The sequence below is a fragment of the Berghia stephanieae genome, chromosome 3 (assembly GCF_034508935.2).
Source record: "Berghia stephanieae isolate SIO BIC M18660-M18661 chromosome 3, UCSD_Bste_1.3, whole genome shotgun sequence".
NCBI lineage: Eukaryota > Metazoa > Mollusca > Gastropoda > Nudibranchia > Aeolidiidae > Berghia > Berghia stephanieae.
Window position 1 is genome coordinate 95,450,900 of NC_088362.1, and position 26,794 is coordinate 95,477,693.

Genomic DNA, 26,794 nt, shown 5'->3' on the forward strand with positions numbered 1-26,794 from the left:
CCATTTAGGATGGAAGTGGCAATTCGGACTCGAGTCTGAATAGTCACCCGTGGCAATTCGAACTCAAAGTCCAATGTGTGTGCGCAGTGAAGCGTAGTGCGGCAGTGGGCAGAACTGATAACTAAATAGAAGAAGAGTTCAGAAGAATTTCTGTTTTGCTCATGACTCTCATACTCATACTCATAACCCCTGCTTCGGAGTTGCAGAAGGATTGTTGCCTGTCTAACATTAATTACTATAAGAATATCTTAATTTTTTAAAAAATTGTCCTGATTTTGTTTGATCATCGCATTGTGTTGTTAACAAAGCTTTTCCTTTAGACAGCAGATACTTTAACTGACTTTTGTTACTTTTGATCAATGAGTTTGCCTTTCTTATCAAATAAAGTTATACTATTTAATTTTCAATATTTAAAAAAACAAAAAATCTATACTGCCATGGAAGGCTATTCAGACTGAGTCCATAAAACCGGTTGATTGCACATATGCGCATAGCCATTCAGACTCGAGTTCGAATAGCCGGAGCCTATACTTATTATACAGGCATTCACTCAGGAAAAACATGTGATTACATATCAAATGTCATAGGTTATACATAATATAGATGTTTATTAAACAATAAAATGCATTTTATATACAATAAAATATTAAATGCATTTATAGATATAAAAATAAATAGATAAAATTCCATTTATTCATCCCCAAGGGGATATTTGTCTTTCGGGTCTTTTCCAAGGGAAGACTGGAATAACCCAGGCATCAGCCGCAGCGCAGTGCTGCAAAGTGAGCTAGGGCAATGTGACTTGCTCAAGGCCACACGAGGCGGATAGTCGAACTTGTTACCTTTGGGGTACAAAGCAAAGACTACCGCTGAGCTGTGTCGCCCCCTGATTTTCTACAGGAATAAGTTGAAAAGTACAGGAGAAAGTAATCAGCCTTGGTACACTCCCAACTGATTTTGTTGAAAAACTGACAAATTTTATTGTTCATAAGAACAGCACATAGTGTGGTCATGATGTCAGTGATTTTGTCACCTCCATGTTTTATAAGTTCTGCTGAAATGTCCATTTCAGGAGATTTGGGGCTTGGGAATTTGTGGGTGGCTTTTTCCACTTCTTCTTTTAACATTGTCAGTGGTGAAGGTCCTGCTATGATGGAGCATGACATCAGTATCGAGTAGGATATTGAAGATCATTAAAAATTTTGTTTGCTTACACAATAAATCCTAGATATTAGCAGATGTCGAATTGTGCTCAATCACCATTTCTAAGCCTGCATTTGCACTAAGTACAGGGGAGGGTGGGGCAGGAGAGCAGAGAGAGAGAAATAACTATATACTTCTATGAATTTCCGACGATTTTATTCAGAACTGCCTAACAAATATTCTCTTTAACATTTATAATATGTCATTGACCTGGTGTATTTTGAATACAAAAGTCTTTTGAGACTTCATATCTATCATTTCGCATAATTCACAAATTAAATTAAGAACTGAAAACTTCACCCCTCCCCCTAGGTTTCACACACATTTTGTGTTTATTAGGATACGTATGGCTTGCAAATGAATTAAATAATTGTTGGTATAAAAATCAAATAAAGAGCGTTTTTTCTTTTTTTTAAATTAGCTTGATAATATTATTATTGTCATAAATAACAGCTTTTTGTTTCCATGAATTTTTCAGAGGAGTGAGATATTTTCAAGCTTGATCCAGTGCGGTGTTTGTTTTCACAATGTGGGCCAACCCATACGGAACCGCGTGGCCAATCCAACAATCTGATTATCAAAATGTTCCACATGATCAAGGTAAAAAAAAAGTATAATGCTCTACTTTTCTTTTTTTTATATTTTGTTTTGGCTAGAAATGCTTTGATAAAGATGTTCATAGTTTAAAATAAACCCACCCCCACCTTGTCAATAAAGCTCAAACCTGACACTTTTTAGAACTCTCGGGATTAAAATTTTTTTGGTCAAGTTGGGTTTATTTTAATCTATCAATTTATGAAGTGAAAGTTTTCTGGCCAAAACTCGTAAAAGGTGCTTCTTCAGCGTATGGCTACTTATGTGGAAACCGTAGTGAAACACCCAAAAAATTAAATTTAAATTAAAAAACAATATTCTATGCCTTCATTTTTCCTCAACTGTTTTCATGTCTATTCTAGTCTCTTTAATTTTTTAGATATATTTATTGTGGTAATGTTTATTGATTATCAATGACAATTAATTCTAATCCTGCAAGTCAAACACATTTTTAAAAAGAGTAAAGTTTAGCTCTTTTGCTTTGATTTGACAAATATTGATTGTTTTTAATGTAAGGTGGAATTCAAACTGATTAAACCTTTCTAGAATAGTTGTAACTGACCGGAGAGGAATATATATCTGATTTTATATTTTAAAAATGAATTTAGTTCGAATTTACAAGGCTTGATTATGAAGTAGATGGAACTGTAACAAAAGGTCATTTTCATAACATGACACACACACACACACACAGACACACACACAAAAATAAAAAGAACAACATAAGCATGTCCTGACTATCTTGTTATTAAGGGGTTGCATTGTATTCCAGTTTCTTTTTTTTTTCTTTCTTTTTTAGTTGATTATTTTCTTTATTTAATCCATGGAAACAAAAATGAAACCTTTCCATTATGTTTCAAATGAACTTAATATTGATATCCTTTTCGTGTTGAAACCTCAAGGAAATGGCCTTTTGTTACATCTCATATGACAATACTCAGTTGTTTGATTCTAGGTTTCTTATGAAAAGATTTTTATTTTTATTTTATTCAGTGGATTGGGCTGCTTTAGCAAAACAATGGATAAGTCACAGGGAGAATGTCGCAGCTCCAATGGGAGGATTTGAGGCAAGCCAGCCCCCTCCACCTCCACCACCACCACCCCCTCCCATGGAAAAGGTTGAAGGGCCTGTCGATATACCCCAACCCACCCCTATGATGAAGAGTGGGTCAGATGAGAACAGCATGGATATTGCCTCTGATGGAGAGGATGACCAGGGAAATGGTAATGATTTTCATCTGTGGTATAATTGATGCTCATGTGATCAACAAATTTGTCATACTTGTGCCAGACAGAGCTGGTGAGCATTTCTCTGAATAGCATTCCACTACTGTTGGTGGTAGATCATACATCTAAAAATATCCCAATTTTTCATGAATAACTTCTGGATGAACCTGCAACTTGCAGTCTTATCACAAATATATTGATGGCTTTAGGAATAAGTGAGCATTGCAAAATGTAATAAGCACGACAAGTGTTGTCAAATGTTGTTGTAGTTGGGTGAAAATATCAGGATTTAGGTGGATTTGCCGATGCCATCAATCATAAAAAGAAAACAATTATTTGTGATGACATAGATGTGTATATAACATTCCCTTTGTTTTTACTTTTGTTGGATCGAAACCTTTGGTGTCTATGGAAGTGAAACTGGATTGAATCCAATTCATTTTAACATTTATGATTTTAATTGTTCTCTTTTTTTTCCAAATAAATTTTAGGTTGAATTTTTTCTTCTTCGGGTATTGATTTTATTTTGTAAATATGTTTTTCTTCTTCTTCCTCTTCTGCCACAATCCCATAGTGTCTTGTGGTGTGACACTCTTCAGACCTGTAGGTTCCTGGTTCGAGTCCTGCTATGGGTAGCACAAAGTTTGAGTCCTTGGAGAAGGCTCTTTACACATTATCTTAACCGGTAACATTGTTGTATCTGTTGAAAAAAAAATTGTAATACAGTCCACTCCGGATAGTAGCAACACCTTGGGATCAGCGAAAATTTTGGGATTAACCAAAGCTGAGTTTCCTGTCCACTATTGCAACATTTTCACATTCATTTGTTCTCAACATTTGTAAAAGTCAAAGAGATTAGCCGTGATGGGAGAAAGTAAGTTCTCACCAAATCCATTGGTCAAAATGCACAATTATCAATCCCGAAACAAGGGATATCGTTCAATATTTCCTTACAACTGTCATTGTTTACCTGTTCTCCAGCCCCCTTGCTTCCTATCTAATGGTCACAGATGACCTCACAAACCCAGGGCTGCCAAGTGTCCTGCAATGCGGGACAGTCCTGCATTTGGAAGTACTGTCCGGCATCACTGCCTCATGTCCCACATTTCATCCCAGTTGTTGATGGCTATTAGTATTAGGAGAATATGACTGTGATATCATCCTCTATGGTTAATCAGTACACATTTTGTGTGTCTGATTAGTCCCTTCAAAGTGTATGTAGTTGATGTCAGATAATATTATATTTTAGGGAGGTCAATGACCGAGGTATTATTATATAACGCCTCCGATTGGTAGTATTATTGTGTACTGGTGGCTACAGTCCCTATTTAATTTTAGCAATGTGTATTTTTACTCACTCTCTCATTCTCTTTCACACACATGAAGAAAGACATTTTCTACAAATAACATATTGCTCAATGTCTTCAGTGGCAAATGACCCAGTCCAGCTCCATCATCAGGACATTAGCATGGCTGGTGGTAACATGTGGATGCAACAGCAACAACAACAACAACGACAACAGCAGCAGCAACAGCAGCCACATCAACCCTGGTGGCCAAATAACAATAATCCAGTATGGATGCAGCAGCAACAGGTTTGATCTCTCAGCTTGGGAGTAAATTGTTCCTTATTTAACCTTTTATTGACCAGCCTTGAAATTATTAAGGATGGAATCTTCTGGCTTGAAGTTTGAAATGATTTTTTAATCCTCTCTTAGCTCTTTCAGAGCTGAGGTGAAATTCGCTTTTCCATTACGAAATGACTGAAGGGCGATTAAGACTGTTTCCTTAACAACGTATAGGCATTAGAGAAAAGGCTGTAGCAATCATATAAATACTAAAACTCTTACGTGTTGCATATGGAGATGTTCAGAATTGAATTTAGACGGTAAACAAAGCTATTTGGATCTATGTGAAATGTCTGTGTTGTGTCTAACTTCATATTATGCAACAATCTTGTGGTAGAATGTGTGAAATATTGTTTGCATTATTTTTACTTTAAAGGGGTGTAAAATATAATTGACTCGATCACCTATTGGTGAAATGGTCATTATTTTAACGTATGAATATTGGTATAGCGATGCATATATTCCAAAATAATCAAGAATTGAGAAGGGGGGGTGGGGGGGGGGGGGGGGGGGGGGGATTCAGAGAGCAGTGGCAAAAATAACAAAACTGATGACACATCAAATTAAGATCAAGAAACTAACAATTCCCTCACAACAGTTCAAAATACTTTTTCTTCTATTTGAAATGATGAAGTAAGAATATCTCTTTCATAACCATTATCATTATCACTCATTGCTGCCACCGCCTGTAGATCCATGACTCTCTGTTACAATCTTATCGTCGTCAAGCTAGAACTATTTTCTTATTCATTGCTTAGTTCATTTTTCATATGAATATTGTTATAAATAAATTCACCACTTGAATCACTATCACAGAATTCTTTATGGTAATCAACACATCCAGAAATCAAATAAAAACTTGCTCAGCAGTTAGGTGAAGAAGTTAAGATTTTTCACAATATTATTATTTCAAATATTTTGTTTTTCAACAACAAGGGGAGATGGTTGATGAAAATTTGAAATTCTTGTTCATAGTGAGGTGTTCATCATCAATAAAAAAAAAACAAGATTTCTCCCTGTATTATGATTTAAAATATTTTCTTTTCCAACAGCAAGGGGAGACAAATGATGGGAATCTTAATCCAAACATTGGCTTTGGAAATGCTGGTGTTGGGGCACCTTCCTTATTTTCCCCTCCCAATCAAGGATATGGAAGTGACAGCAACAGTGGGGGGCCGATGTTTCCTCCCAATCAGGTAATGGCCCTTTCTGGGCCATCAGGTCCTCCTTACAATACTACAGGTGGTGGATATGATTTCACGCAGGTAATTCGATTACACTTCATACAATTTATCTGAAGGCTGGCTGAACAAGAGCTATAGCTTTTCATTTTCAATCGCTGAACATGTCGATCCATGAGTTTGGCAAAGGTTTTTAACCTTTTAGGGACAGTTTTTTACTGTCAACTGTCGTCATGTCCTTCCATTCGCACCTAGAGAGACACTGATAATAATTCCACTGGTTTCTTTTGGCTCGTGACATCATTTCCCTCTATGTCTGTTATTATTTTATTCTTTTGGAAAAAAATTGATCAACTTGTTTTTAGGAAGTTGGGGTTTCTTATGAAATCAAAATTTTGGCATCTCTCACATCTCATACTATAGGTTCTGTGTTCTTTTTTCAGTCTTGAAATGTTTTATGTCATTTTCTGACATTTTTAATTCCAACCTTTCCTACCTTTCAGATTTGTATCTTTGATATAATTAAGATAATTGAATGAAAGAATGTGCAAAAAGTGTGGAATGGATGCTGAGATGCACCTGTTGTTAACCTAAAATGCAGTTTGGGAACTTCACTAAGATTTCCTGTGTCACCTCAAATTTTATTTATTTATTTATTTATTTATTTATTTATGTATTTATAAGTGTAATTAGTTTTCTATATTTTGGTTTGAATTTATTTTTTTCCTTTTGTTAGCATAATCTTGTCACGTGTGTGTTTTTTCATTTCATTTAATTTGTAATTTATTATTTTCATTTTTGGTTCCATTCTTATTGTCTCTCATTGGAGCAGCGAAGTCTTTTGCTGTGACTGTGACTTAAGTCCCTCTATGTCTGTCTTTCAACTTGCTTTCTGTCTTTGGCTTAGGATGAGATTACTTGGTTTTATCGTGGCCCTTGGTCAGAGCGTAAACGGTCAAATGTAATGTGTTTGTTTTTAGAGATGATATTTTTTTCTTGTAAATGATCTCTCTATTATATATTGTGATATTTTTTGTTTTGAATATATGATGATTTGCAAGCATTTGAGTTTATTCCATTTTATTGGATCCTTGGCTCTGGATGAAACTTTTAGATGATCTCAAACTAAGTACACTGATAGTGTGCTCTCTTGGAATCCACATCTGTTCCCTATTTGAACCATTCCCTTTTGTCTTACTTTTTCTCGAGTAAATCTAGAATATATTTCGACTCTTCCATTCTCTTCCTTTTTTACTGGTGCTGAAATGACCTAAAAGCTCTGTAAAATCCTGATAAAAAAAAAAAAACAAAAAAACATTGGATGATTAATGATTTTACAAAATGGATTACCTGGTAATATCTGTCCTTATAATTTTCATTTCCTATGCTGTGTTAAAAGGTAATGAAGGTCTTTAATTGTAAATATACTTTTTTTTAATTTTACCCAGGATGCATCACATAAAGGGGAATCTTTTAATCAGTATTGGGATGACAATGAACAGATTGAAGAAGAAAGGCAACCCCCCCATCCCCATCATTCAGATCACCATCATCACCATCGTCACCACCACCACCACCATCATCATCATCATCGTCCACCACCCCATCATCTGGATCCACACAGTCGACATGACAGGCTTGGAGATGGACATGGTCTTGGTATGCCTGGTTCACTTCCACATCATGACTCATCTGGGCTTGGTGAGTCGGGCAATTGGATTTATAGATACATAAGAGTGATTAAAGGAATTATTTTAGTTTGTGTCATATGACCCAATTTTAATAGTAATATTTGCATCCTCTCACAACCATTCGCTATTTTGAAAGGAAATTTAGTGTGAAATGGACCAGAAGAAAAATGTATTATTATTTAGATATGACATGGACCTTTAGACCGTTTAATCTTAAAAGCTTGTTCTCCGTCTTCGCAGATGCTGCTAAACGCAAAACATTGCCTCTGTGGCTCCGGGAAGGTTTGGAAAAAATGGAGAGAGAAAAACAGAAACAGCTGGAGAAAGAACAACTGAAAAAAAAACAAAAGGAAATGTATGCCATGCAGGAAGATGGTTTCAAAGGAAAAGGTGAAGAGGAGGAGGAAGATGATGATGGTCAACCCAAGGTTCCTAGAAAAAGTCGCTTTGTGAGTTATTTTCTTATTGGCAACCTGGCATTTGTATATACTCTGCCTTAATTTTTATTTATTTACACCAGTTGCCCATTGAGAAAAGGAATAAAATACAAATTATGCATTCTAATCTATCACTGTCTTTAAAACAACATTTAAGTCCTTACTTTTGGAATGATGCAGTCCCCAGAAAACTGGTTCATATTCCTTAAAAGGCTCACCCTTCAAGTTACCTCAGAGGGATGATGTAAAGGGCATAACTCTTTTATTAATGGACTTGTTTTACAAAATTAAACATATTTATTGACCTAAGCAAAGTTATAACTTAAAAGAAATTTAAATTTTATAAAATAAACAAAAAATAGAGGAATAAATGTACTTCTTATATATGACATGGCACAACTTATCAATGGGTTTGGTTGCAAGCCTTCCAAGTTGGGGAAAAACAGGAGATTTAAAAAACTACCAACTATATGATCGTCCATTGGACTTAAATGATTATGTCACATGTCAAAATACTTCTTTTTTATTGGATGGTTTTACCCAATATTTATAGCCTTGATGACGCATTAGTTGAAGGGTGATCTTGGCCTAAATTCAGAAAACCTGACCTTTGTGGAATTTAAAGATTTTCAACTGTAGTCATAGATATTATGAAACTATAGAAAGGCTGAAAGATAATCTCCTTAAATAAGTGATCTGTGGATCAGTTTTGAGTGGAATGAGTATTGACGTCCTGGAATTTTGCTGCTTTTGTTCTGTCTGTTAAAATTGTATTTTAGAAAATAGAAATTAATAGTTATGAATTAAGATGTTTTAAACCTTAAAAGATTTTGCATTGATTTTAAATGCGTACACTGTCATTCAGAAATAACTTGTACATTGACATGGTTGAATATTTTTTCCTTCGTTATTATATTGTTGTTGTTGCTGTTGTTATTATTAAAAAGAGATTAAAAATATTCTTTTCTAGGTTGATAAAGATTTATTGTTTCAAAATCAGATTTTTTAAAAAAAATTTAGGTGATAATAAATAGAGATTGTCTGTGGTAAATCTGCGTCAGACTTCCGACAGCTTTTGTGTAGATGATAAGTATTGACTTTGGCATTGTCTACTTTTTATGATTTAGGATTCCGATGATGAAGATGAAGGACCGAATAAAAAGGATGAAGATGAGGATGCAGCTGATAATAGTGATGATGGGGCACCCAGACAGAAACAACAACCAGAACAGTCAAAGTCGTCGCCAGGGAAACGCAGTCCGTCACCAACGGAATACATGACTGAGGAAGAGAGGGAACTTGCCCTTGTAAGATATTCCTGATTCAAGTCTGAGAAAATTACCCAAATGTCAGCGTTATGCATAATGAAGTGTTTCGGAAAGTCTTATAAATTGATTTCCCTATTTTTGGATCTTTTTCTCAATCTGTCATAAGTTTTGAATTCTTGGAATTGTTGAACTCAATGCTATATTTACATATTTACAACAGATTTATAGACTTTTACATCTACAGATTTGGATGGTAGATTCAGGAATTTCGGGGACAGGATTAGGTCAAATTCAGATTTCCTTCCAGATTCTGGTTTTCCAACACATTTCTCGGAAATTGATGTGATAGACACTGCATCGATTCTAGATCATTTTATAATATTTCATATACGAGTGGAAATTATGCATTTTGGGTTGATACAGTTTTGGGGAGGGGGGGAGTCCCTAAACTATTCAGATGTTTTGTATTTTACCTATGACCTGGTCTGTTCTTATCATAGGTAGCTCATGTAAGTTTGTGGATTGTTTAATGGTATACAGTTCATCATACCATCTGGATGTCTGGTTGTCCAAAAATAATAATAATAATACATGACATTTATAACGCGCATTTTCATCACTGGGTGATGCTCAATGCGCGAAACAATAATACAGTGACATTATGATACAAATGAAACATTATACAAACTACATCAACATAATATTATCATTATACAGCAATGTAATAACTAAACATAAAGTCATTAATACAAGATATGTTATAATACATCCACATGCTATGTCAAATACGGAAATAATATAAAATAATGATATAATAACATAAACTAAATTAACATTCATATTGGGGTCAAATTACAAAGATGCATTAATCAAGATGTGTTTTAACAAAGAGATGGTGTTTTAACTTTGATTTAAATATTGATAAGGACTGCGCTTCTCTTATTCTTTTAGGAAGAGAGTTCCAGATGGAAGGTCCGACGTGACTGAACGATCTGCCGCCGTAAAATTTATATTTATATTTATTTGTAACAATTAATTTTGTAGAATCTAGTGCAGAACGTAGACTCCTCGTTGGCTTATACGTTTCTAAAAATTCAGTAATATACAATGGTGCTTGATCATTAAGGCACTTATAGCACAATACTGCTAGTTTGAATTCGATTCTCACTTTAACTGGTAACCAATGCAGCTCATACAAAAGTGGCAACGAGTAGGATGTTATCTTCTTTCTTAAAATCAATTTAGCAGCCGCATTCTGGATACTTTGAAGGCGTGATATTTTATCGTTGCTTACATTCGAGATTAACGAATTACAGTAATCTATTTTAGATAGTATGAAAGATGTTATTAGTTTGCATGTTACTTCTCCTGTTAGGAAAGGTCTAACTGAAGCAATTCTTTTTAATCCTATTGTCAAACTTCTACATAGAGAATCAAACTGTGCCTGCATAGTCATATGTTGATCTAGCATTACCCCGAGGTTTTTCACACACGTTGAGAGGTTAATTGTGCACCCATTTATATTTAGAGTAAACTTCAGAAAATCATCTTTCAAAACACTTTTTCTACCACACACCATCACCTCTGTCTTTTCATTATTCAGCTTTAACTTGTTAATTTCCATCCAGCATTTAACATCTCTAATACAGTCTTCAACACGGGTAATCAATGATGGGATATTACTAGGGATATCGCTTACATAGATCTGAGTGTCATCAGCATAGAAATGATACATTAATTTATTTTTAACAATAATATCCGAAAGAGGTTGAGTATAAAGAGTAAAAATAACAGGACCAAGGACAGACCCCTGCGGAACGCCGTAATTTAGAGGAAATGTTTCTGATACTGCGCCATCGATCAGAACTGACTGAGATCTTGATGTTAGGTATGATTTAAACCAACTAAGCGCAGTGTCTCTTATTCCAAAAGTAATTTCTAATCGTTTAATAAGTATCTCGTGATCAATGGTGTCAAATGCGGCCGAAAGGTCCAACATAGTCAATAAACAGACATGATTTTTGTCAATACTATTAAGAATATCAGTGCATACTTTTAAAAGGGCAGTTTCAGTGCTATGATGTGATTTATAGGCAGATTGGAAATTTTCACTTAAATTATTTAGATGGATATGATACAAAAGTCGTTTTAACACAATGCGTTCAAGCACTTTGGATAGATATGGAAGGTTGGAGACAGGTCTGTAATTTTTCAGTTCGTTTACATTTAGATCGGACTTCTTTAATAGTGGTTTAACAATGGCACGTTTAAACGAGTCAGGGACACTACCTGAGACCAACGAATTATTTATAAGTTCAGTTATTGTTGGTAACAGTTCTTCAATACAAGCCTTAAGAATACTAGTTGGGATGGGGTCTACTAAGTCACAATATTTTGATGGGCTATCTAAAATGGCTGACTTCACTTCATCCTCAGTGGCTGGATCGAAAACATGTAGTGGCGTTCCATGGAATGGTCCAAAGCTCGGTGACGATGATGATGATGTATTGTCTAAGTTTTCCCTAATGGATTTTATCTTGCCGTGGAAATAGTTGGCAAAATTTTGAGCTAGTTCGGTGTTATTTCTAGACGCTGGAAGGGGTGTGGATTTCTTACTGCCAAGAAGGTCGTTTGCGGTGGAAAACAGTTCTTTGCAAGATGTAATGCTTTGAAATTGTTCGTTGTAATGGGCCTTTTTTGCGCATGTGATGGCGTTATAAAGAGCCGACTTAGCTGCTTTGTATATATCCTTAAATACCGTTAGGCCACTCTTTCGCCATTTCCTTTCAGCCTGTCTCTTTTTTCTCTTTAATTCCTTTATCTCGGAATTGAACCATCGCGAGTGTGGTCGATTCAGAGTTAAAAGGACAAAGGAGCTGTTAGGCCACTGGTCTGTTACACAAAGTACTTTATGCCATATCTAAAAGGCAGCTACAGGACCAGTCTGTTTTTTTGTGATTGCTGTATCAATTAGGCCCCTCTTGTGTTCAGAAAAACTTGTCCTATTCACTAACACTAACATTTACACAAGAATTAAAGCCCCTTAACTGGGTGGGGATCCTGACCTCCCATAGCGGGCAGGGGGGTACATACTGTGTCTTCTATCCCCTTATATCTGTTTTCCAACATGCTTTCTGTCTTGGAATGAGATTACTTGGTTTTGTCCTGGCCCTGGCCCGAGTCCTGGCTGGGAGGGAAACAGTCAAATGCATAGTTATTTTTTTGAGAGATGATATTTTTTTTCCTTGTAAATCATCTCTCTGTTATGTATTATTATATTTATTTTTAATATATGACGTAAGGATCTTAGTGTATTCCTCCTTGTTGGGTTTTGTGCTTGTGTCCGGATGAGACTTATAGGTGATCTCAAGCTAAGTACATTGATGGTATGCTCTTGGAATCTACATCTGATCCCTATTTGTTCCCAATTCCCCTTTGTCTTACTCTCTCTTGGGTGCTTTAATTGTAATTCTAGAACTTTCGACTATCCCATTTTCTTCCTTTTTACTGGCGCTGATATAACCTAAATGTGTTGCAAGCGCCGTAAAACCCTTAAAAACAAAAAAAAAAAAAACAAGCCCCTTAAGATATGTAATATGAAATCAGCTCTGTCTTACTATTTATTTAAAGCAATGAGCTGTGTATTTAGTTAATGAAGAACTAATTTATTTATTTTAGATGATGAAAGTGAAACGTCTGCTCACAGAGACTCTGTTAGAGGTTACAGACCAGGAGATAAGGAGTATAGCAACAGATGTGTATCAGAGGGAAAAGAAAAAAGCTCAGAAAGGTAGGATGCAAGATTCATAAATTTGTAACAGGCGACCTGAGATGCTTTTTTTCAAAATCCACAAGTTCTCGTATTTGAAATTTGGTCCTTCTTGGTTTTTGAATTTATTAAAACAACAACATCTTTGGGAAGCCGCAAAGAGGTATTTGAATGAATACCTGCTTTTGCTAATTGTCATATATTGCCATAGTAATGGTTATAATTTGACATGAGTGTGTCTTTAGAAATTCATTTTTATCCAATTTTAATTGAGATAAAATGGTAAGTATCTATAGTTTATTGTGTACTGTTTTAAGATTTTCTTCTAAGTAATTAATTGGTTAATCCACTTTATAGACAATGAATATCTATAGATATTAGTGTCAATGAAATGATGTTATATATAGAATTTGGATCGTTGATTGTGATACTGTAGGAAACGAGGATTGAGTTTAGATTTCCTTATCATTTGACTTGTCACATGATAAATGTATCAAAGGCCAAATGGCAACTAATACCTACTTTTCAATTCCTACCAATCACTCTACTCAAAACTCAAAGGTGGTAGTAGAACCCTGGCATTCAAGGGACATAACGAGGAACATAGCATTGTTTGTGTTTGAGACAAATTCTAAACTGTTTTTTGTTTTTTTCTTTAAAAAAAAGTTTTATTTTTATTATTTTTTTTTATTATTTTTTTTTTTTTTGGGGGGGGGGGGGGGGGGGGCATTGTTCCTTACTGTTTTGATTGTTTTATAATGCTTCGATCTTTTATTCAACTTAAGTTTAAGTAAAGTGTGTCAGTATCTAGCTCGTCTTCCACCTTGTATTTTTGGCAGCACTATGAGTATTGTATCTCAATCAACAATAAGAGGTTATAATTAATTTTTCCAAAGTTTTTTTTGTTTTGATGATTTGTATGTTTGTGACACATGCCATTAATGCCCAGAGCCTTTCTCCCTAGCTATTGTGAATATTGAATGTTCTTCCAACCACTAATATGACTTGTCTATGTCATCAAAAGCACCGGCCAAACAACTAGCCAAGTCGTCTGCTTTGGCTTCTCTCTCCAGTCTTGGTAAGTTGACATTACCTTCAGGGTTTGATAGACTCATACGAATGATTATTTACTAATGGGCAAAAATAAGTATACACCTAGTTATTAGGGAGCTTTAGGCACAGAACTGGTGATAATGTGTCAAGAATTGTATCACGAGACAGGGGATTTATTGTTCTTTCAATTCAATTTATACTGCCATCAGTATTAAAGACAGAAAGGTAAAACGGCAGTCAAAATAAACACGGCAAAAATAGTAAATGAGCATTCATTACCAATATGAACTTAACTCAAGTCTATGGAAAATAAAGCAAAACAGTAATCCAAACAATGAATGGAAAGAGACGCAAGCGGCAATGAAATATGCGGGGGAAGAAAGTGCAGGCTCTATTAATACAACTAAGAACAAACCAAATCGAACGCCTAACATCGCTATTAACGATCTATCGCGGCAACAAAAAGAACTTAGGATCAGGATACAAAACACGAAAGACTCGGAAGAAATAATAAACCTGAAAACGGAACGAAACAAAATACTGCATTCAATTCGATCACTTACAATAAAACACAGAAACGAGGAATTAGACAAAAAAGTGGAAGACATAGAAAAGTCCAAAAATAACGCATCGTCTATGTTCAAAGCGACGAAATCTCTGAACCGAAAACCATTCGAGAACCCAAAACTACAGGATAAATTTGGCAAACAGACAACAAATCCCAACGATATCCTTGACATTGTAACTGACCACTTCCAGCAGAAATTTCACAAACAAGTCTCACAAATATCGCCCTTCTCAGGAAACCCTAGAGACCTAAACAACCGCATCACAACAACTGAAGTTAGAAATAGCATAAAGTGCCTAAACAATAACAGATCCCCAGGCGAAGATGAAATTCCCGCTGAACTGCTGAAATGCGGTACCCTCTCCCTGGATCTGAGCATTGCAAACATAATGAACAAAACATTCTCAACACACAAAGACTGGGACATAAACAGCGGTGTCCTAATTACAATACAAAAACCAGGAAAAACGAAAGGACCCGTAAACAACCTGCGCCCAATAACATTACTGAATACCATAAGAAAAACACTGTCAACTATTGTCCTCAACAGAATTAGACCGAAAATAGAAAATTATCTATCACATAGCCAAAGCGGGTTTCACAAGACCGAAGCACATCGGACGTTGTATGGACACATAAATGGTTGGCAGCAAAGGCACTCAAAGAAAACATATCCATAACAATAACCGGAATCGATATGTCCGCAGCCTTTGATACGATCGACAGAGGAAAACTTTTGGAGATATTAAGAGAAATAGTAGACGAAGACGAGCTCCGAATAATCCGATTTCTCCTCAGCAACACAAAGATACAACCAAGGATATACGGGGCCACAAAACAGACGCAGTTCGAAAGTAACATCGGGACCCCCAAGGAGATAGTCTGAGCCCGATTCTGTTCACAATATACTTAGAACACGCTCTGAAAGAAGTTCGAAAAGTCATTCCAAAACCAACGACTCATATTGAGAATGCAATCCCTAGAGAAATCGCCTATGCAGATGATGTCGATTTTATTGGATCAACACCAGCAAATATAGACATCATACAAAATACCCTCATGAAATATAACCTCCAAGTCAATGCCAATAAAACCGAATTTACAACAATATCGAGGAACAAAGAGGAATGGAAAAGAACAAAGAAAGTCGGCTCACTAATTGGAGACACCGAGGATGTACAAGAAGAAAACAGCTATCAAACGCCGCACTCAGTAAACTCACCAATGTATGGATTAGAGGTGACAAAATAAAGAGAAAAACCAAACTGAAACTGTACCATGCTCTTGTAAAACCGGTACTTCTGTATAACTGCGGCACTTGGGCGTTGACAAAATCCGAAGAAGAACATCTGGATGCCTTCCATCGCACACAGCTAAGAAGGGTACTGGACATCAAATACCCCAAAAAGATCTCAAATGAATCACTCTATAAGATCACAAAAGAAAGACCAATCTCCCTTGACATTTTACAAACACGATGGCAACTTTTCGGTCACATACTACGCAGGGACAAAAACATACCAGCAAACCAAGCCATGTCGGGATACTTCCAAAAACACGGGAACCTTTTCAGAGGAAGACCGATCACAACACTCCCCGTGATCCTAAACAAAAACCTCACAACACTTGGACAAAGCATTAGTCTCATAACGGCAGGGGACCTTGAAAATCTGAGAACCCTAGCAGAGGACCGGCAATATTGGAGACACCTCACACAGGAAATACTGGAAACAGCCAAGGCGACCCGATCTTTCGGTCGAGACGCGAAAGGCATCTAAGTCAAGTAAGTCAAGTCAGTATTAAAACCCTTTTAGATTTATAATTATGATTTTAAAAAATTGACATTCAGTTTTTTAAAATGGCAAAATGTGTCTTCTAGTCATGTGTCTTAGATTTCAAATCGCTGGCTTTGTTGTTTTCAGCCAGCACGAATAATAGAAAATCAGAAATTTCTGGAAGAGCACTCACTGTTTTACAAGTTTTAGTGAACAATGTGCAACATTGAAAATAACTCTTTTTAAACATTTTTACACAACAACTGGTCACAATGCTACATCTCAACAATGAAGTCAGAGCATGACTCATTGGTCACGCTGGAGCAGTTTTGTCTTGATGAGATTTCAACAAAATTCACTGTTACCAGAAGGTCACTGTATTCTATTATCAGGAAAGATCAACTGACTGACACAGAGGCAGCAGCTTCTTATGGTTCACACCATTATGTTATGACGATCGACCCAATCAGCAAAGTCCGGTCCGCATTCGTGCACCGCCGCGAACCCGCCTGGTAGCATCGTCACAACACACCTTTCGACTAGATGCTCTGCCGTTTCGGGTTCTTGCCCACAGCGTGGACATATTGGACAGGAAGTTAGACCCCACCGATGTAACGCACTTGCCGTTAGGCAGCTCCTCGACCGAAGCCGATTCGCAGCTACCCAGTGTCTCCTCTTACTGGTATCAAAGCCTGGCAACTTCTCACCAAGCTTAGAGGAGTGTAGGTCCCCGCCCCCACAGAGGCAGATTTTCCTAGCCAAGGGTGGTCTTATAAGACAACAGTAGAAGATGAAATAATTGTTGCAGTCCATACAGATACTCACTTTCTTTCTGCATCTTCATCTTTTTCAATGCTTGAAATTGACTTTCATGCTCACACCATCGGCATTTATTTGAAAATGGATTTCAGACATATAAACCATACAAGAGGCTTATGCCTTCTGAAAAGAAAAAAAAATACCTAGACTTTAGTGGGCAACACCACAATTAACGTGAAAATTAGTGGACATTTAGCAATGTCCTTTTTTCTGATGTCTCTTTGAAATTGGCAATAAAGATAAGAGGATGCAGTGTTGTAGTTTCAAAGGTGGAAGATGGATACAACTGGAACTTTCTAATTTTGGATACAGTTCAGGTAGGAAGGGATTATCAGAACTTCAAGATTTATTACAAATACAAGGATTTCAAGACAAAAATAAAATACATTGGAACAATATTACAACTAAATATTATTTCTTTAATTGTAGCTGGACAAAATATCATTTTCCAACCCGATATTGCATCCGCTCATTGTTGGAATAGAGTTAGAAAGTTGTTTTTTAAAATGATAATAACATCCCATTCATTCATCCCTGGCCAACTGTTTCATTCGATCTGAACCCAATGGAACATCTATTGGAGCTTATGAAAAGAGAATCAAGAGTGCATCCACACACCAATTACAATGACGATTGTTTCAAACTGCTTGACATTCAGGAGGACATTTCAATTGAGGGTATTGAAAACCTGTCACCTTCCGTAAGACATTTGTATTCGCAGTTTAAAAGATGCAGTTGATGATCGTAAACAATATTAAAACAAAATTCTAAGTAAAACCTGTTTGAAATTTTCTTCGATTTCTAACAGCTTCGTAAAAGGGCCAAAGCTCCTCGATACATTAAAATATCTTGTGACCTATTTATCACACTCTTCAGAAATTAAAAACCTTTCAAATGGTATAAACTTGTATCAGTCTATTAAAGGCTGTTAAACTCAAAACAGTTCCAAGTAAGTGTATACTTATTTTTGTCTGATAGTATGTAAGCCATTTAGAGATCGAACATTCAACCTTCAACTTTGAACAGTCACTGCATCATTGATGTCAGCAAGAAATTTCGCACGTTTTTTTTTGTCACTTTTAAAAGTTCTTGTTTCATAGGCTAGAAACTTCCACAGCTCTCCCTTTCCTTTTTTAAACATTTTAAATGGTGAGACAATTATCTCACATGGTTATGACCAATACAAAGAATGCACTAATTTGCATCACAAATCGATATTATTGTGTCTAAGTGTTTACAGTTTCAATCATTTCATTTTCACTTTCTCCCTGAAAATGATGACAAAGAAGCATCTTTTTTTCTGCTTTGGTCACTGCGAGATATGATAGTTTTCTTTCAAAATGTGTTTGATTGTAAACATTTGGCAAACAAGCACCACCAAAGATAATGCATCATGGTGTCTATTTAACTTTGTGATTCAGAAATTTATAGATACAGAAATGTTTTCATATAACATTTTAAAACTTTATCAATAAACCTTTTACTATTGCGATGGTTTCTCATTTTTATCATCAAGAGCTGTTTTTTTTTAAATTGTCATCTGGCGATTTTTGACTCATTTCACACATTACACTTAGGAAAACGGGGATAAGTCAAGTATTTTTTTTAATTAAACAATGTAAGAGTACAAAAATCTGCCAAAGCTTACATCACCATGACGTGAATTAATTTATTTTTAGCAACCAAAATGAAATAATTTCATTATCTAGTCGAGACGTATGGGAGTTTCATCTATCCCCATATATTATATGTTGTTTATTTATATGTGTTTTTTTTGTCCTTATCCTGACCCTAGTTGGAAGTTGTTATGAGTTTGTGGTATATAAATGTATATATATCTTATACAAAGACATCTATTAGTGGTATATAAATGTATTTATATCTTATACAAAGGCTTTTATTTGATTACAAGAATTTAACCAGGAGTTCTATGTCAGTGTTGGTTGGTGTGAGGCTTTGGATGGTCTTACGTTTGGCACGGTGGTCGATTGCTGAAGGGATTTTTACTTTTGTTGTTTTGGGGTTTTTTCTCCTCCTTGCTTTTTTTATTTTTTTATTTTTTTATTTTTTTTTTGGGGGGGGGGGGGGGGGGGGGGGTTGTTAGCTCTTTTTTTGGGTATGGGGGAAAGGGGAGAGAGGGTCATGTTTGGTCATTTGATTTGGATTTTTTTTTCTTTGTCCCCTTTTTAAAATTTATTTCTTAGTGCCTGTGATCCAAGAATGTCGCAAGCTCTCTAAATCTCTTTCAATGTTTTTGCCGTGTGTAGTATTTTTTAATTATTTGATATGCTCTACAAATGTTTCTTGAACTTTTAAATCTCTCTTATTCTGATGGGAATTTATTTTATGCTGGTAGTACAGTGATACAGACTTGTCTTTTAACAAGATCAAGCCTTAAGCAATAATGTACTTATAACACATGTTACCTCACTACCCAGGAGAGAAATAGGCAGTGATGGATATTGTGAGAGGCTAAGATTTAATAGACGCCCAACAAATGACTTATATTATATGAAATGGAAAATCGGTTTCATGTGGCCTGCAGTGGGATTCACAAAGAAAGCAATGTCGTGCCTGATGAAAATGGGCTGCTATATAAAAATGTATTTTCTTTCTTCTTTTCCCGCTGTCATCCTTTTGTGAATTTTTGTTTTGCTCTATAATTAGCTGGTCTCCATTTCTCCACCAGGTCTTGGTTATGGCTCAGGCTCTGACAGTGAAGAGGACGAGAAAGATGAGATGGATTCTGACAGTGACTTGGACGAGACTATCCGGAGGAAGAAGGCGGAATTTGCCAAAAAACAGAAAATATTTTCCGATTCTGATGGCGACGATGGTTCGTGGTTGATTATTATCCTGTTGATATATTGTAGAGGCCTAGTAAACGCACAACATGAGTTCCAAAAATACTTTATTAGATAATGACATGGCATAGTGCAAAATTTGTAAAAATCATTTTGCACTCAAGTTCATCAAATTATATTTATTATTATTAGCTTAGAAGAATTTTTAAAGTGATCAAGATAGAGATTTGTCTAAATTATCTTGAATTTTTTGCCTGTATCACAAAAAAAATATCACTGCACACTCTTGAAAACTATAAATATTGTACTGTTTTGGACCAAAAAGGTTGTGCCTGAATGTTGTGTTCTAATTTTGTTCTCTGAAAAGTCATACACTATGGTAAAATAAAGAGTTAAAACTACTACTATTTTACAAAGTTATAAAATCAGATCATTAACTTCTTAGCATATCAAGAAATACAAAATTATCTAATAGTTGATTTTCTGTGGAAAAATATATATTGATGACTTAACTAAATGTCCTTTCAGTGAGACTTTTAAAAGATGTGACATTTATTTTTGATCTATGCATTCTATGATAATTATTCTACATAAGAAAGATTTTCAGATTCTTTACATGAAGACGCCATCAGGTCAATTTTCTTAGCCCAAGTCGGCCTCAAAAATTATTTTTCTGTTATAGTTTGAAAAAACCCCAACAAATTTATATCCAAATTCATTTAGAAATGAAAGAAAACTCTATCGAATCGTCTTACAGACATGACCTCTGGGTTTAATTTGGTCCCTTTGTGGGAAACCTATATTGTACTTTTAAAATCCATCATCCTCCATGTCATTGGTGGTGAAATGACCTAAAAGGAAAATAAAAGTCATAACAATAAATAGACAAATCACGTTGATGCTGACAAAGTGAGATGGCAACACAGAGTTGTGTTTGTCTTTTAATTAATTTGTTATATATTTCATTTTTTTTCTCAAACAGATGTTAAATCAACAGGTGACAGGATGAAGACTGGTAGGGACAGCAAAAGCAGGAGTGTGAAGGATGAAGAGAAGTTTGACAAATCTAGAGATAGAGACGATAGAAGACAAACAGACAAACATGAATTAAAGACTGATAGAAGGGACAGCAAAGATGGAATTATGAAAAAGGAAAACCCAAATAGTCGATGGGACATAAAATTGAAGTCTGAAACGGAGACTGAGAAAGATAAAAATAAGGGCAAAACAGAAAAAAGTAGCAAGAGTGATAAATCAAATAAAGCGCTTGATAAAGATTCTGTGCTAGATGAGAAAAAGAAATTGAAAACTGTTATAAAGAAAGACAAAGTTAGCAGTAGTGGAAGTAGTAGTAGTAGTAGCAGTAGTAGTGGTGGTGATAGCAGTGGTAGTAGTGGCAGTGATTCGTCTACTTCAGGTTCAGGCAGTAGTAGTGATAGTGATGAGCATGATAGTTCCTCTTCTTCTTCTTCTTCATCATCATCATCATCCTCTACAGCCCGTAAGTCCAAAAATAGGAAACTTGAGATTAAGGTGAAAAGTTTAAAAGGTAAACATAAGGTTGAAAGGGTTAAGGAAGATTCTAAGGTGGAGAAGATGGAAAGAAGGAGAGAAAGTGAAGTAAAAAGTGTGAAAAAAGAAGTTCAGAAAAGTCACGAAAAGACGAGGACATCATTAGATGACAATGACAAGAACAAAGACAAGATTATAAAGGAAGACAAAGCTCCAAAAACAATGGACACACCACTGAGAGATAATAAAAAAGAGAAAGACACATTATCTCATCAAGTAGATGAGAAGAGTAAGAATAAAGAGAAGGCAAAAAAGAAAGGCAAAGACAAGAGAAAAGAAAAAGATATGAAAGAAAATGGCAAAAAATCTTCAAATCCCAAGAAATCTAAGTCAGAGAAGAGAATCAGCCAAAGTAGAGATTATGATAGGGAGAGAGAGGTGAGTGAAGATAGGAGTAGGAGTCCTTATCGCGATCATTCTAGACACAAAGATCGTAGAAGCAGAAGCAGCTCAAATGACCTAAGAGAAAAGAAAGGAAGGAGTAGAAGTAGGAGTGATTCCAGGGACAAATTTCATGAAAGACGGTATAGGAGTAGGAGTCGTTCGCTGGACAATATTCACAGTAGAAAGAGACAAAGAAGTAGGAGTGATTCCAGGGACAAATATCATGAAAGACGGTGTAGGAGTAGGAGTCGCTCGCTGGACAATATTCACAGTAGAAAGAGACAAAGAAGTAGGAGTGAATCTAGAGACAGAGAAAGTCATAGAAATATCAAATCTAGAAGAGACTCTCATTACCGTGACAGTGATAGCGAGAGAGACAGACAAAGTAGACGACGCAGTAGGGAAAGCAGAGACAGTCGACGAAGTCGGAGTATGGACAGGAAAAAAGACAGAAGTAGTGTGGAAAGGTCTTCTTCACGTAAATCTGTTGTGGGCCACAGAGATCATGCTCTTTCTGAGATAAAGAAGAAGCGAGACATCTCTGAAACGTCTGACAGTGAAGGATCTAGAAAGCATAAGAAGAAAAGGTCAAAATCCAAGCGTAAGAGGTCAAGGTCAAGGTCAGAAGAATTGCAAAGTGAGCATCAGAAACATCAGCGGAAAGGGAGAGAGGGTGAGAAAGACGGTAAGACAGCCAAGAGCAAACGGCGTGGTAGATCTCGGAGTAGGTGGGTATTCATTTCACTTTTCATTTTATCACCTCCAGGCATAAGTTTGTGTCTTGTCAATATTTTGTTATGACATTTAATATTTTTACATTGTGAGGTTAATATCTTTTACAAAAAAGTATGAAGTTGATAAATTGTTGATCACGTAAAGTAAATGGATTTATATTTACAAAAAGTTATTTGATTTCTTGGGCTTTTAATATTCTTAACAATAAGAAGATTTTACGTTTTGATGATAGTTACTTAATAATGATAATAATATGAATTTATATATATTTATAATATATAAATATTTGAATTACTATTGACTCCTACAGATCTGGGTCTTGCCTTTTACTTTGGCCAATCTACAGGGAGTCTAATCATTATTGTTGTTAAATAAAACAAGATATAATCCACACAAATTGTCGTTCAAAAACAATACACAAACGACACTCAACCACAATGAGTGAATATACCTAGAACCGAAAAGAAAGCAATATATATACAACATAATATTACATGGAAAACTTTCTCAAGAGCACAGTCGTAGTCAACATATACCAAAGTATGCAATCTGTGCTTAGAAGAGAAATGTTACACTATCACTCAACCAAACATGGCTACACTGAACAAAAGAAACAAACCTTTGCAATTACAAACCACCATGATAATCTCAACACCAAAACGTCACAGGAAGCACGATACAACACACAATTATAAATAATAGTAACAACAATAACGATTACACTCCCCCTAGATTGGCCAAAGTAAAAGGCATAAACAGATCTGTAGGAGTCGATAGTAATTCTAATATTTTATCTATATTTATATGTACCGCTCCTTTAATATTAAAGTCGAGCATTTTTATTTCGTGGTTTTTATTTTATACCTTTATATGTATAAGTATAATATTTATATCTAGATATTTTCCCATCAAATTGCTGCTCACTTGCGTGTTACATCAACACATCATATCTTGCACACATTATACAGGAAACGGACAAGTTAAAAACAACATTATAGAATTGGAGATATTTCCTATTATAGGTTTTGGGGTTTGTAAAGATTACATGCTTTTAGGTAACCCGAGAATGATCAGGTCTTCAATAAGGTGAAGAAAGATTTTGATTTGTAAGTCTGTTGTGACTCATGACGCAAGCCATTTTTTCTTTTGTTTCTTGTTTGTTGCAGATCAACGTCAAGAAGGAAATGATGAAACAGACAGGCTATAGTTGAGGATACTGCTTTTTAAAATTTTTTTTACTAATTTTAGTTGATGTTTTGTACGCTGTGTGTAATTATGAATTCTGTTGACTTTCTCCACAACTTACTTTTTGTGGTTTAGTGCTTTATTAAAAAGGAATGACAATTTTTGAATGTTGTTGCCTTTGTTTTTTGTTTTGTTTTTTTTTTCCTTTTAAATTTAAAATTACTCTAATTTAGATCCGACTGAAAGAACTTATACTTTTCAATATTGAAAATATCCATTAGGAGAGGACAAAAAAAGTTTAAATATGCAAAATTTATCTTATCCATTTTCTAGGAAAGCCTTTCGTTCAATCCAAAATTAGTGATGGGTAAAAGTCCAGTAGCCTCCCCTCTTCATGATCATGCATTGTCTTGTCATTTGGTAGCCTTTATGTTAGGTTTTTTTGGGAGGTGGGGAAGGACGGGGTTGGTGTATGGTTATTATCTTTTACAAAAAGTATGAAGTTGATAAATTGTTGATCATGAAAAGTAAATGGATTTATATTTTTAAAAAGTTATTTACATTTCTTGGGCTTCATAGATGCTGAACAATTACAAAATTTCAAGTTTTAATGATACTGAGTTAATGATAGTATAATGAATTTATATACGGTAGCGTCTAGTTTCAATCAAATTGCTCACTGGTGCTTTACATCAACACGTCATATTATAAAGTACACATTATTTATAAAAATAGTGTTAGGGATATTTCCTGTCATCGATTTTGGAGTTTGTAAATTTATTTATTTAATTGCAATTATTGTGATGAAGTCTTTCAGATGACGTGACTAAATTCTGGCAGACTCATTTTATGTTTGATTTAATAATGACATGTTTTTAGGCAAACATGTGGAGAAAGAAAGTCACTATGCAGAGAACAGTTTATTGTAATCGGACCAAGACTGATTTTTGTTTATTTAAAGTCAGGTACTCATTTCACATCTGAGTATAGTGAAAGTGAAAGAATGTGAGCAAAGGGCCTTTTTCTGAGGATTCAACTTTACTTTGCACTGCCGATAGAACTTGAACCTGGGACCTACAATTCCAAAGTCTAGAGTCATACCACAACTCTGCACACAAATACAAAAGTGCTTGAGTCACATCAGTCAAAGTCACAAGTAGTCAAGAAAAAGACTATTTATTATTATGATTCTCATTTTAAAAAATCCTTTGGACAATCTATCCTGTGGCTTGTACTTGTACTCGTCGTAATCTCACAGATGCTGGTGTGGAATTCCAACTAAAACAATTGCAGTGATGCCAAAACTCCGGTCTGCTGCAATAATTTCCGGGTTACGGGCAACTTCCGTCAAATTCGGGTGAGGTCATATTGTTACAAGGAAATCCCCCCACCCTCAAACATCTCTACCACAACACCATCATCACTGCCACTACTAAATAGAGCAGTAAAGTTAGGTGCCCCAAACGTAAACAATAACAAGTTGCTAGTGATTTCCGTTAGGGACCGGAATAATTTACGCACAATATAGGTCTCCCAATTTTGTAGTTTGAGTTGTAGGCAATACACTTTCAGTATTGAAAATATGTTTACATAAAATCTAACAGTTGCAGAAATAATAATATAAGGCTAAATTATTATGAAAATCAGGCTCCGAATAATTCTCGTTTTGTTCACACCAGCGCAATAATTTGCTCTGGTCTAAAAATATATAGCTGTAACTTTTGATAAATTATAGAAAATTTTACCTTTTGTTCCATAAAATATCCATATCTAGACATTATTTGATGCATGATCGAGTATTTATGAATATGTTTCTTTTGCCACCTAACAGCCAAATTTTAAAGGTTATTTTTTTCTATTATTTACATTGGAACGTGAGCTGTCAAGACAGGAACATGTGGTTTGCCACGTGCTTCTCGACCTTGTTTACGTTTGGGGCACCTAACTTTACTGCTCTATACTACAACCACCACTATCACATCATCAATACTACCACCACAACCATGTCATCACTACCAATACTACTACAACTACAAACCAACACACCATTATCATCACTACCACTAATGCCACAACTACAACAACCACTAAGTTTTACGGCGCTTGCGACACAATAAAGTCATTTCAGCGCCAGTAAAAAAGAAATACTGGGATAGTCAAATAGAATATATACAATTAACCCATAGAGGCCCGGTGTTTACTAAAAAAAATTCCCCCGAGGCCCAGTGTAAGGGGCATAACTCTTAACAAAAAAATACCAACACAAAGTTAAAAAATTATTAAACGAGAACCAAATGACATAAAATTATAATTTTAATTCCTTTTTATAGCCAGATAAATTTGCTTTCGAATGATATATAACATGACATGTTTTGATTTCAATAAATTGGGAAAAAAGTATTAAAAAAAAAAACTCGTTCCCCGCACCCCCATTCCCGTCATTTTCGTCAATCTCGGACTCCGATTCAGTGTCCGAATCACCTTGATCAGGTGCTAACGCCTTGTCTTGTCCATCCCCCCCATCGTTTACATCTTCTCTTTCTAGTTCGATATCGCTTTCATTTCCAAAATCCTCTTCATCGTCCACACCACTCTCCAAAACATCATTTCTAGCGCCACGCAACGTACGGGAATGCTATTTTTCTGAATTCGATTACTCACTTGTTATCAACGATATAAACGTGCGGTAAAAACGAAACGGAAATAGAACGATCGCATTACGTTTACGATGTTTCCGGTTTAGAATAAAACGAAGTGATTCGTTGCAATAACAAAGTAAACATGATCCGTTTTTTCTCGGGGGCCGCGGGCGATGACGGGCGATGCGGGCCTCAACAGTCGCGGGCGACTCCAGGGGAAGCGGGCCTCTATGGGTTAAAATCACATGAAAAAGTAAGATAA

General features: G+C 35.6%; 1 protein-coding gene across 2 annotated transcripts in view; it reads left to right on the top strand.

The window, feature by feature from the left end:
- LOC144968901 (uncharacterized) overlaps positions 1 to 24,052 on the top strand; it is a 24,541-nt gene extending 489 nt beyond the window's left edge. Inside the window, exons 2-13 of one of the 2 annotated variants that reach the window (XM_078907729.1) lie at positions 1,682 to 1,803; positions 2,791 to 3,021; positions 4,453 to 4,619; positions 5,705 to 5,848; positions 7,282 to 7,534; positions 7,765 to 7,973; positions 9,089 to 9,268; positions 12,908 to 13,019; positions 14,023 to 14,076; positions 19,903 to 20,049; positions 21,000 to 22,701; positions 23,875 to 24,052. In XM_078907729.1, coding sequence (XP_078763855.1) covers positions 1,731 to 1,803; positions 2,791 to 3,021; positions 4,453 to 4,619; positions 5,705 to 5,848; positions 7,282 to 7,534; positions 7,765 to 7,973; positions 9,089 to 9,268; positions 12,908 to 13,019; positions 14,023 to 14,076; positions 19,903 to 20,049; positions 21,000 to 22,701; positions 23,875 to 23,896 — 3,294 coding nt within the window. In that variant the 5' untranslated portion in view covers positions 1,682 to 1,730 and the 3' untranslated portion in view covers positions 23,897 to 24,052. Of the gene's footprint in view, positions 1 to 1,681; positions 1,804 to 2,790; positions 3,022 to 4,452; positions 4,620 to 5,704; positions 5,918 to 7,281; positions 7,535 to 7,764; positions 7,974 to 9,088; positions 9,269 to 12,907; positions 13,020 to 14,022; positions 14,077 to 19,902; positions 20,050 to 20,999; positions 22,702 to 23,874 lie in introns of both variants that reach the window. The other variant, XM_078907728.1, reaches the window with a different exon arrangement.
- The last annotated feature ends 2,742 nt before the right edge of the window (positions 24,053 to 26,794 follow it).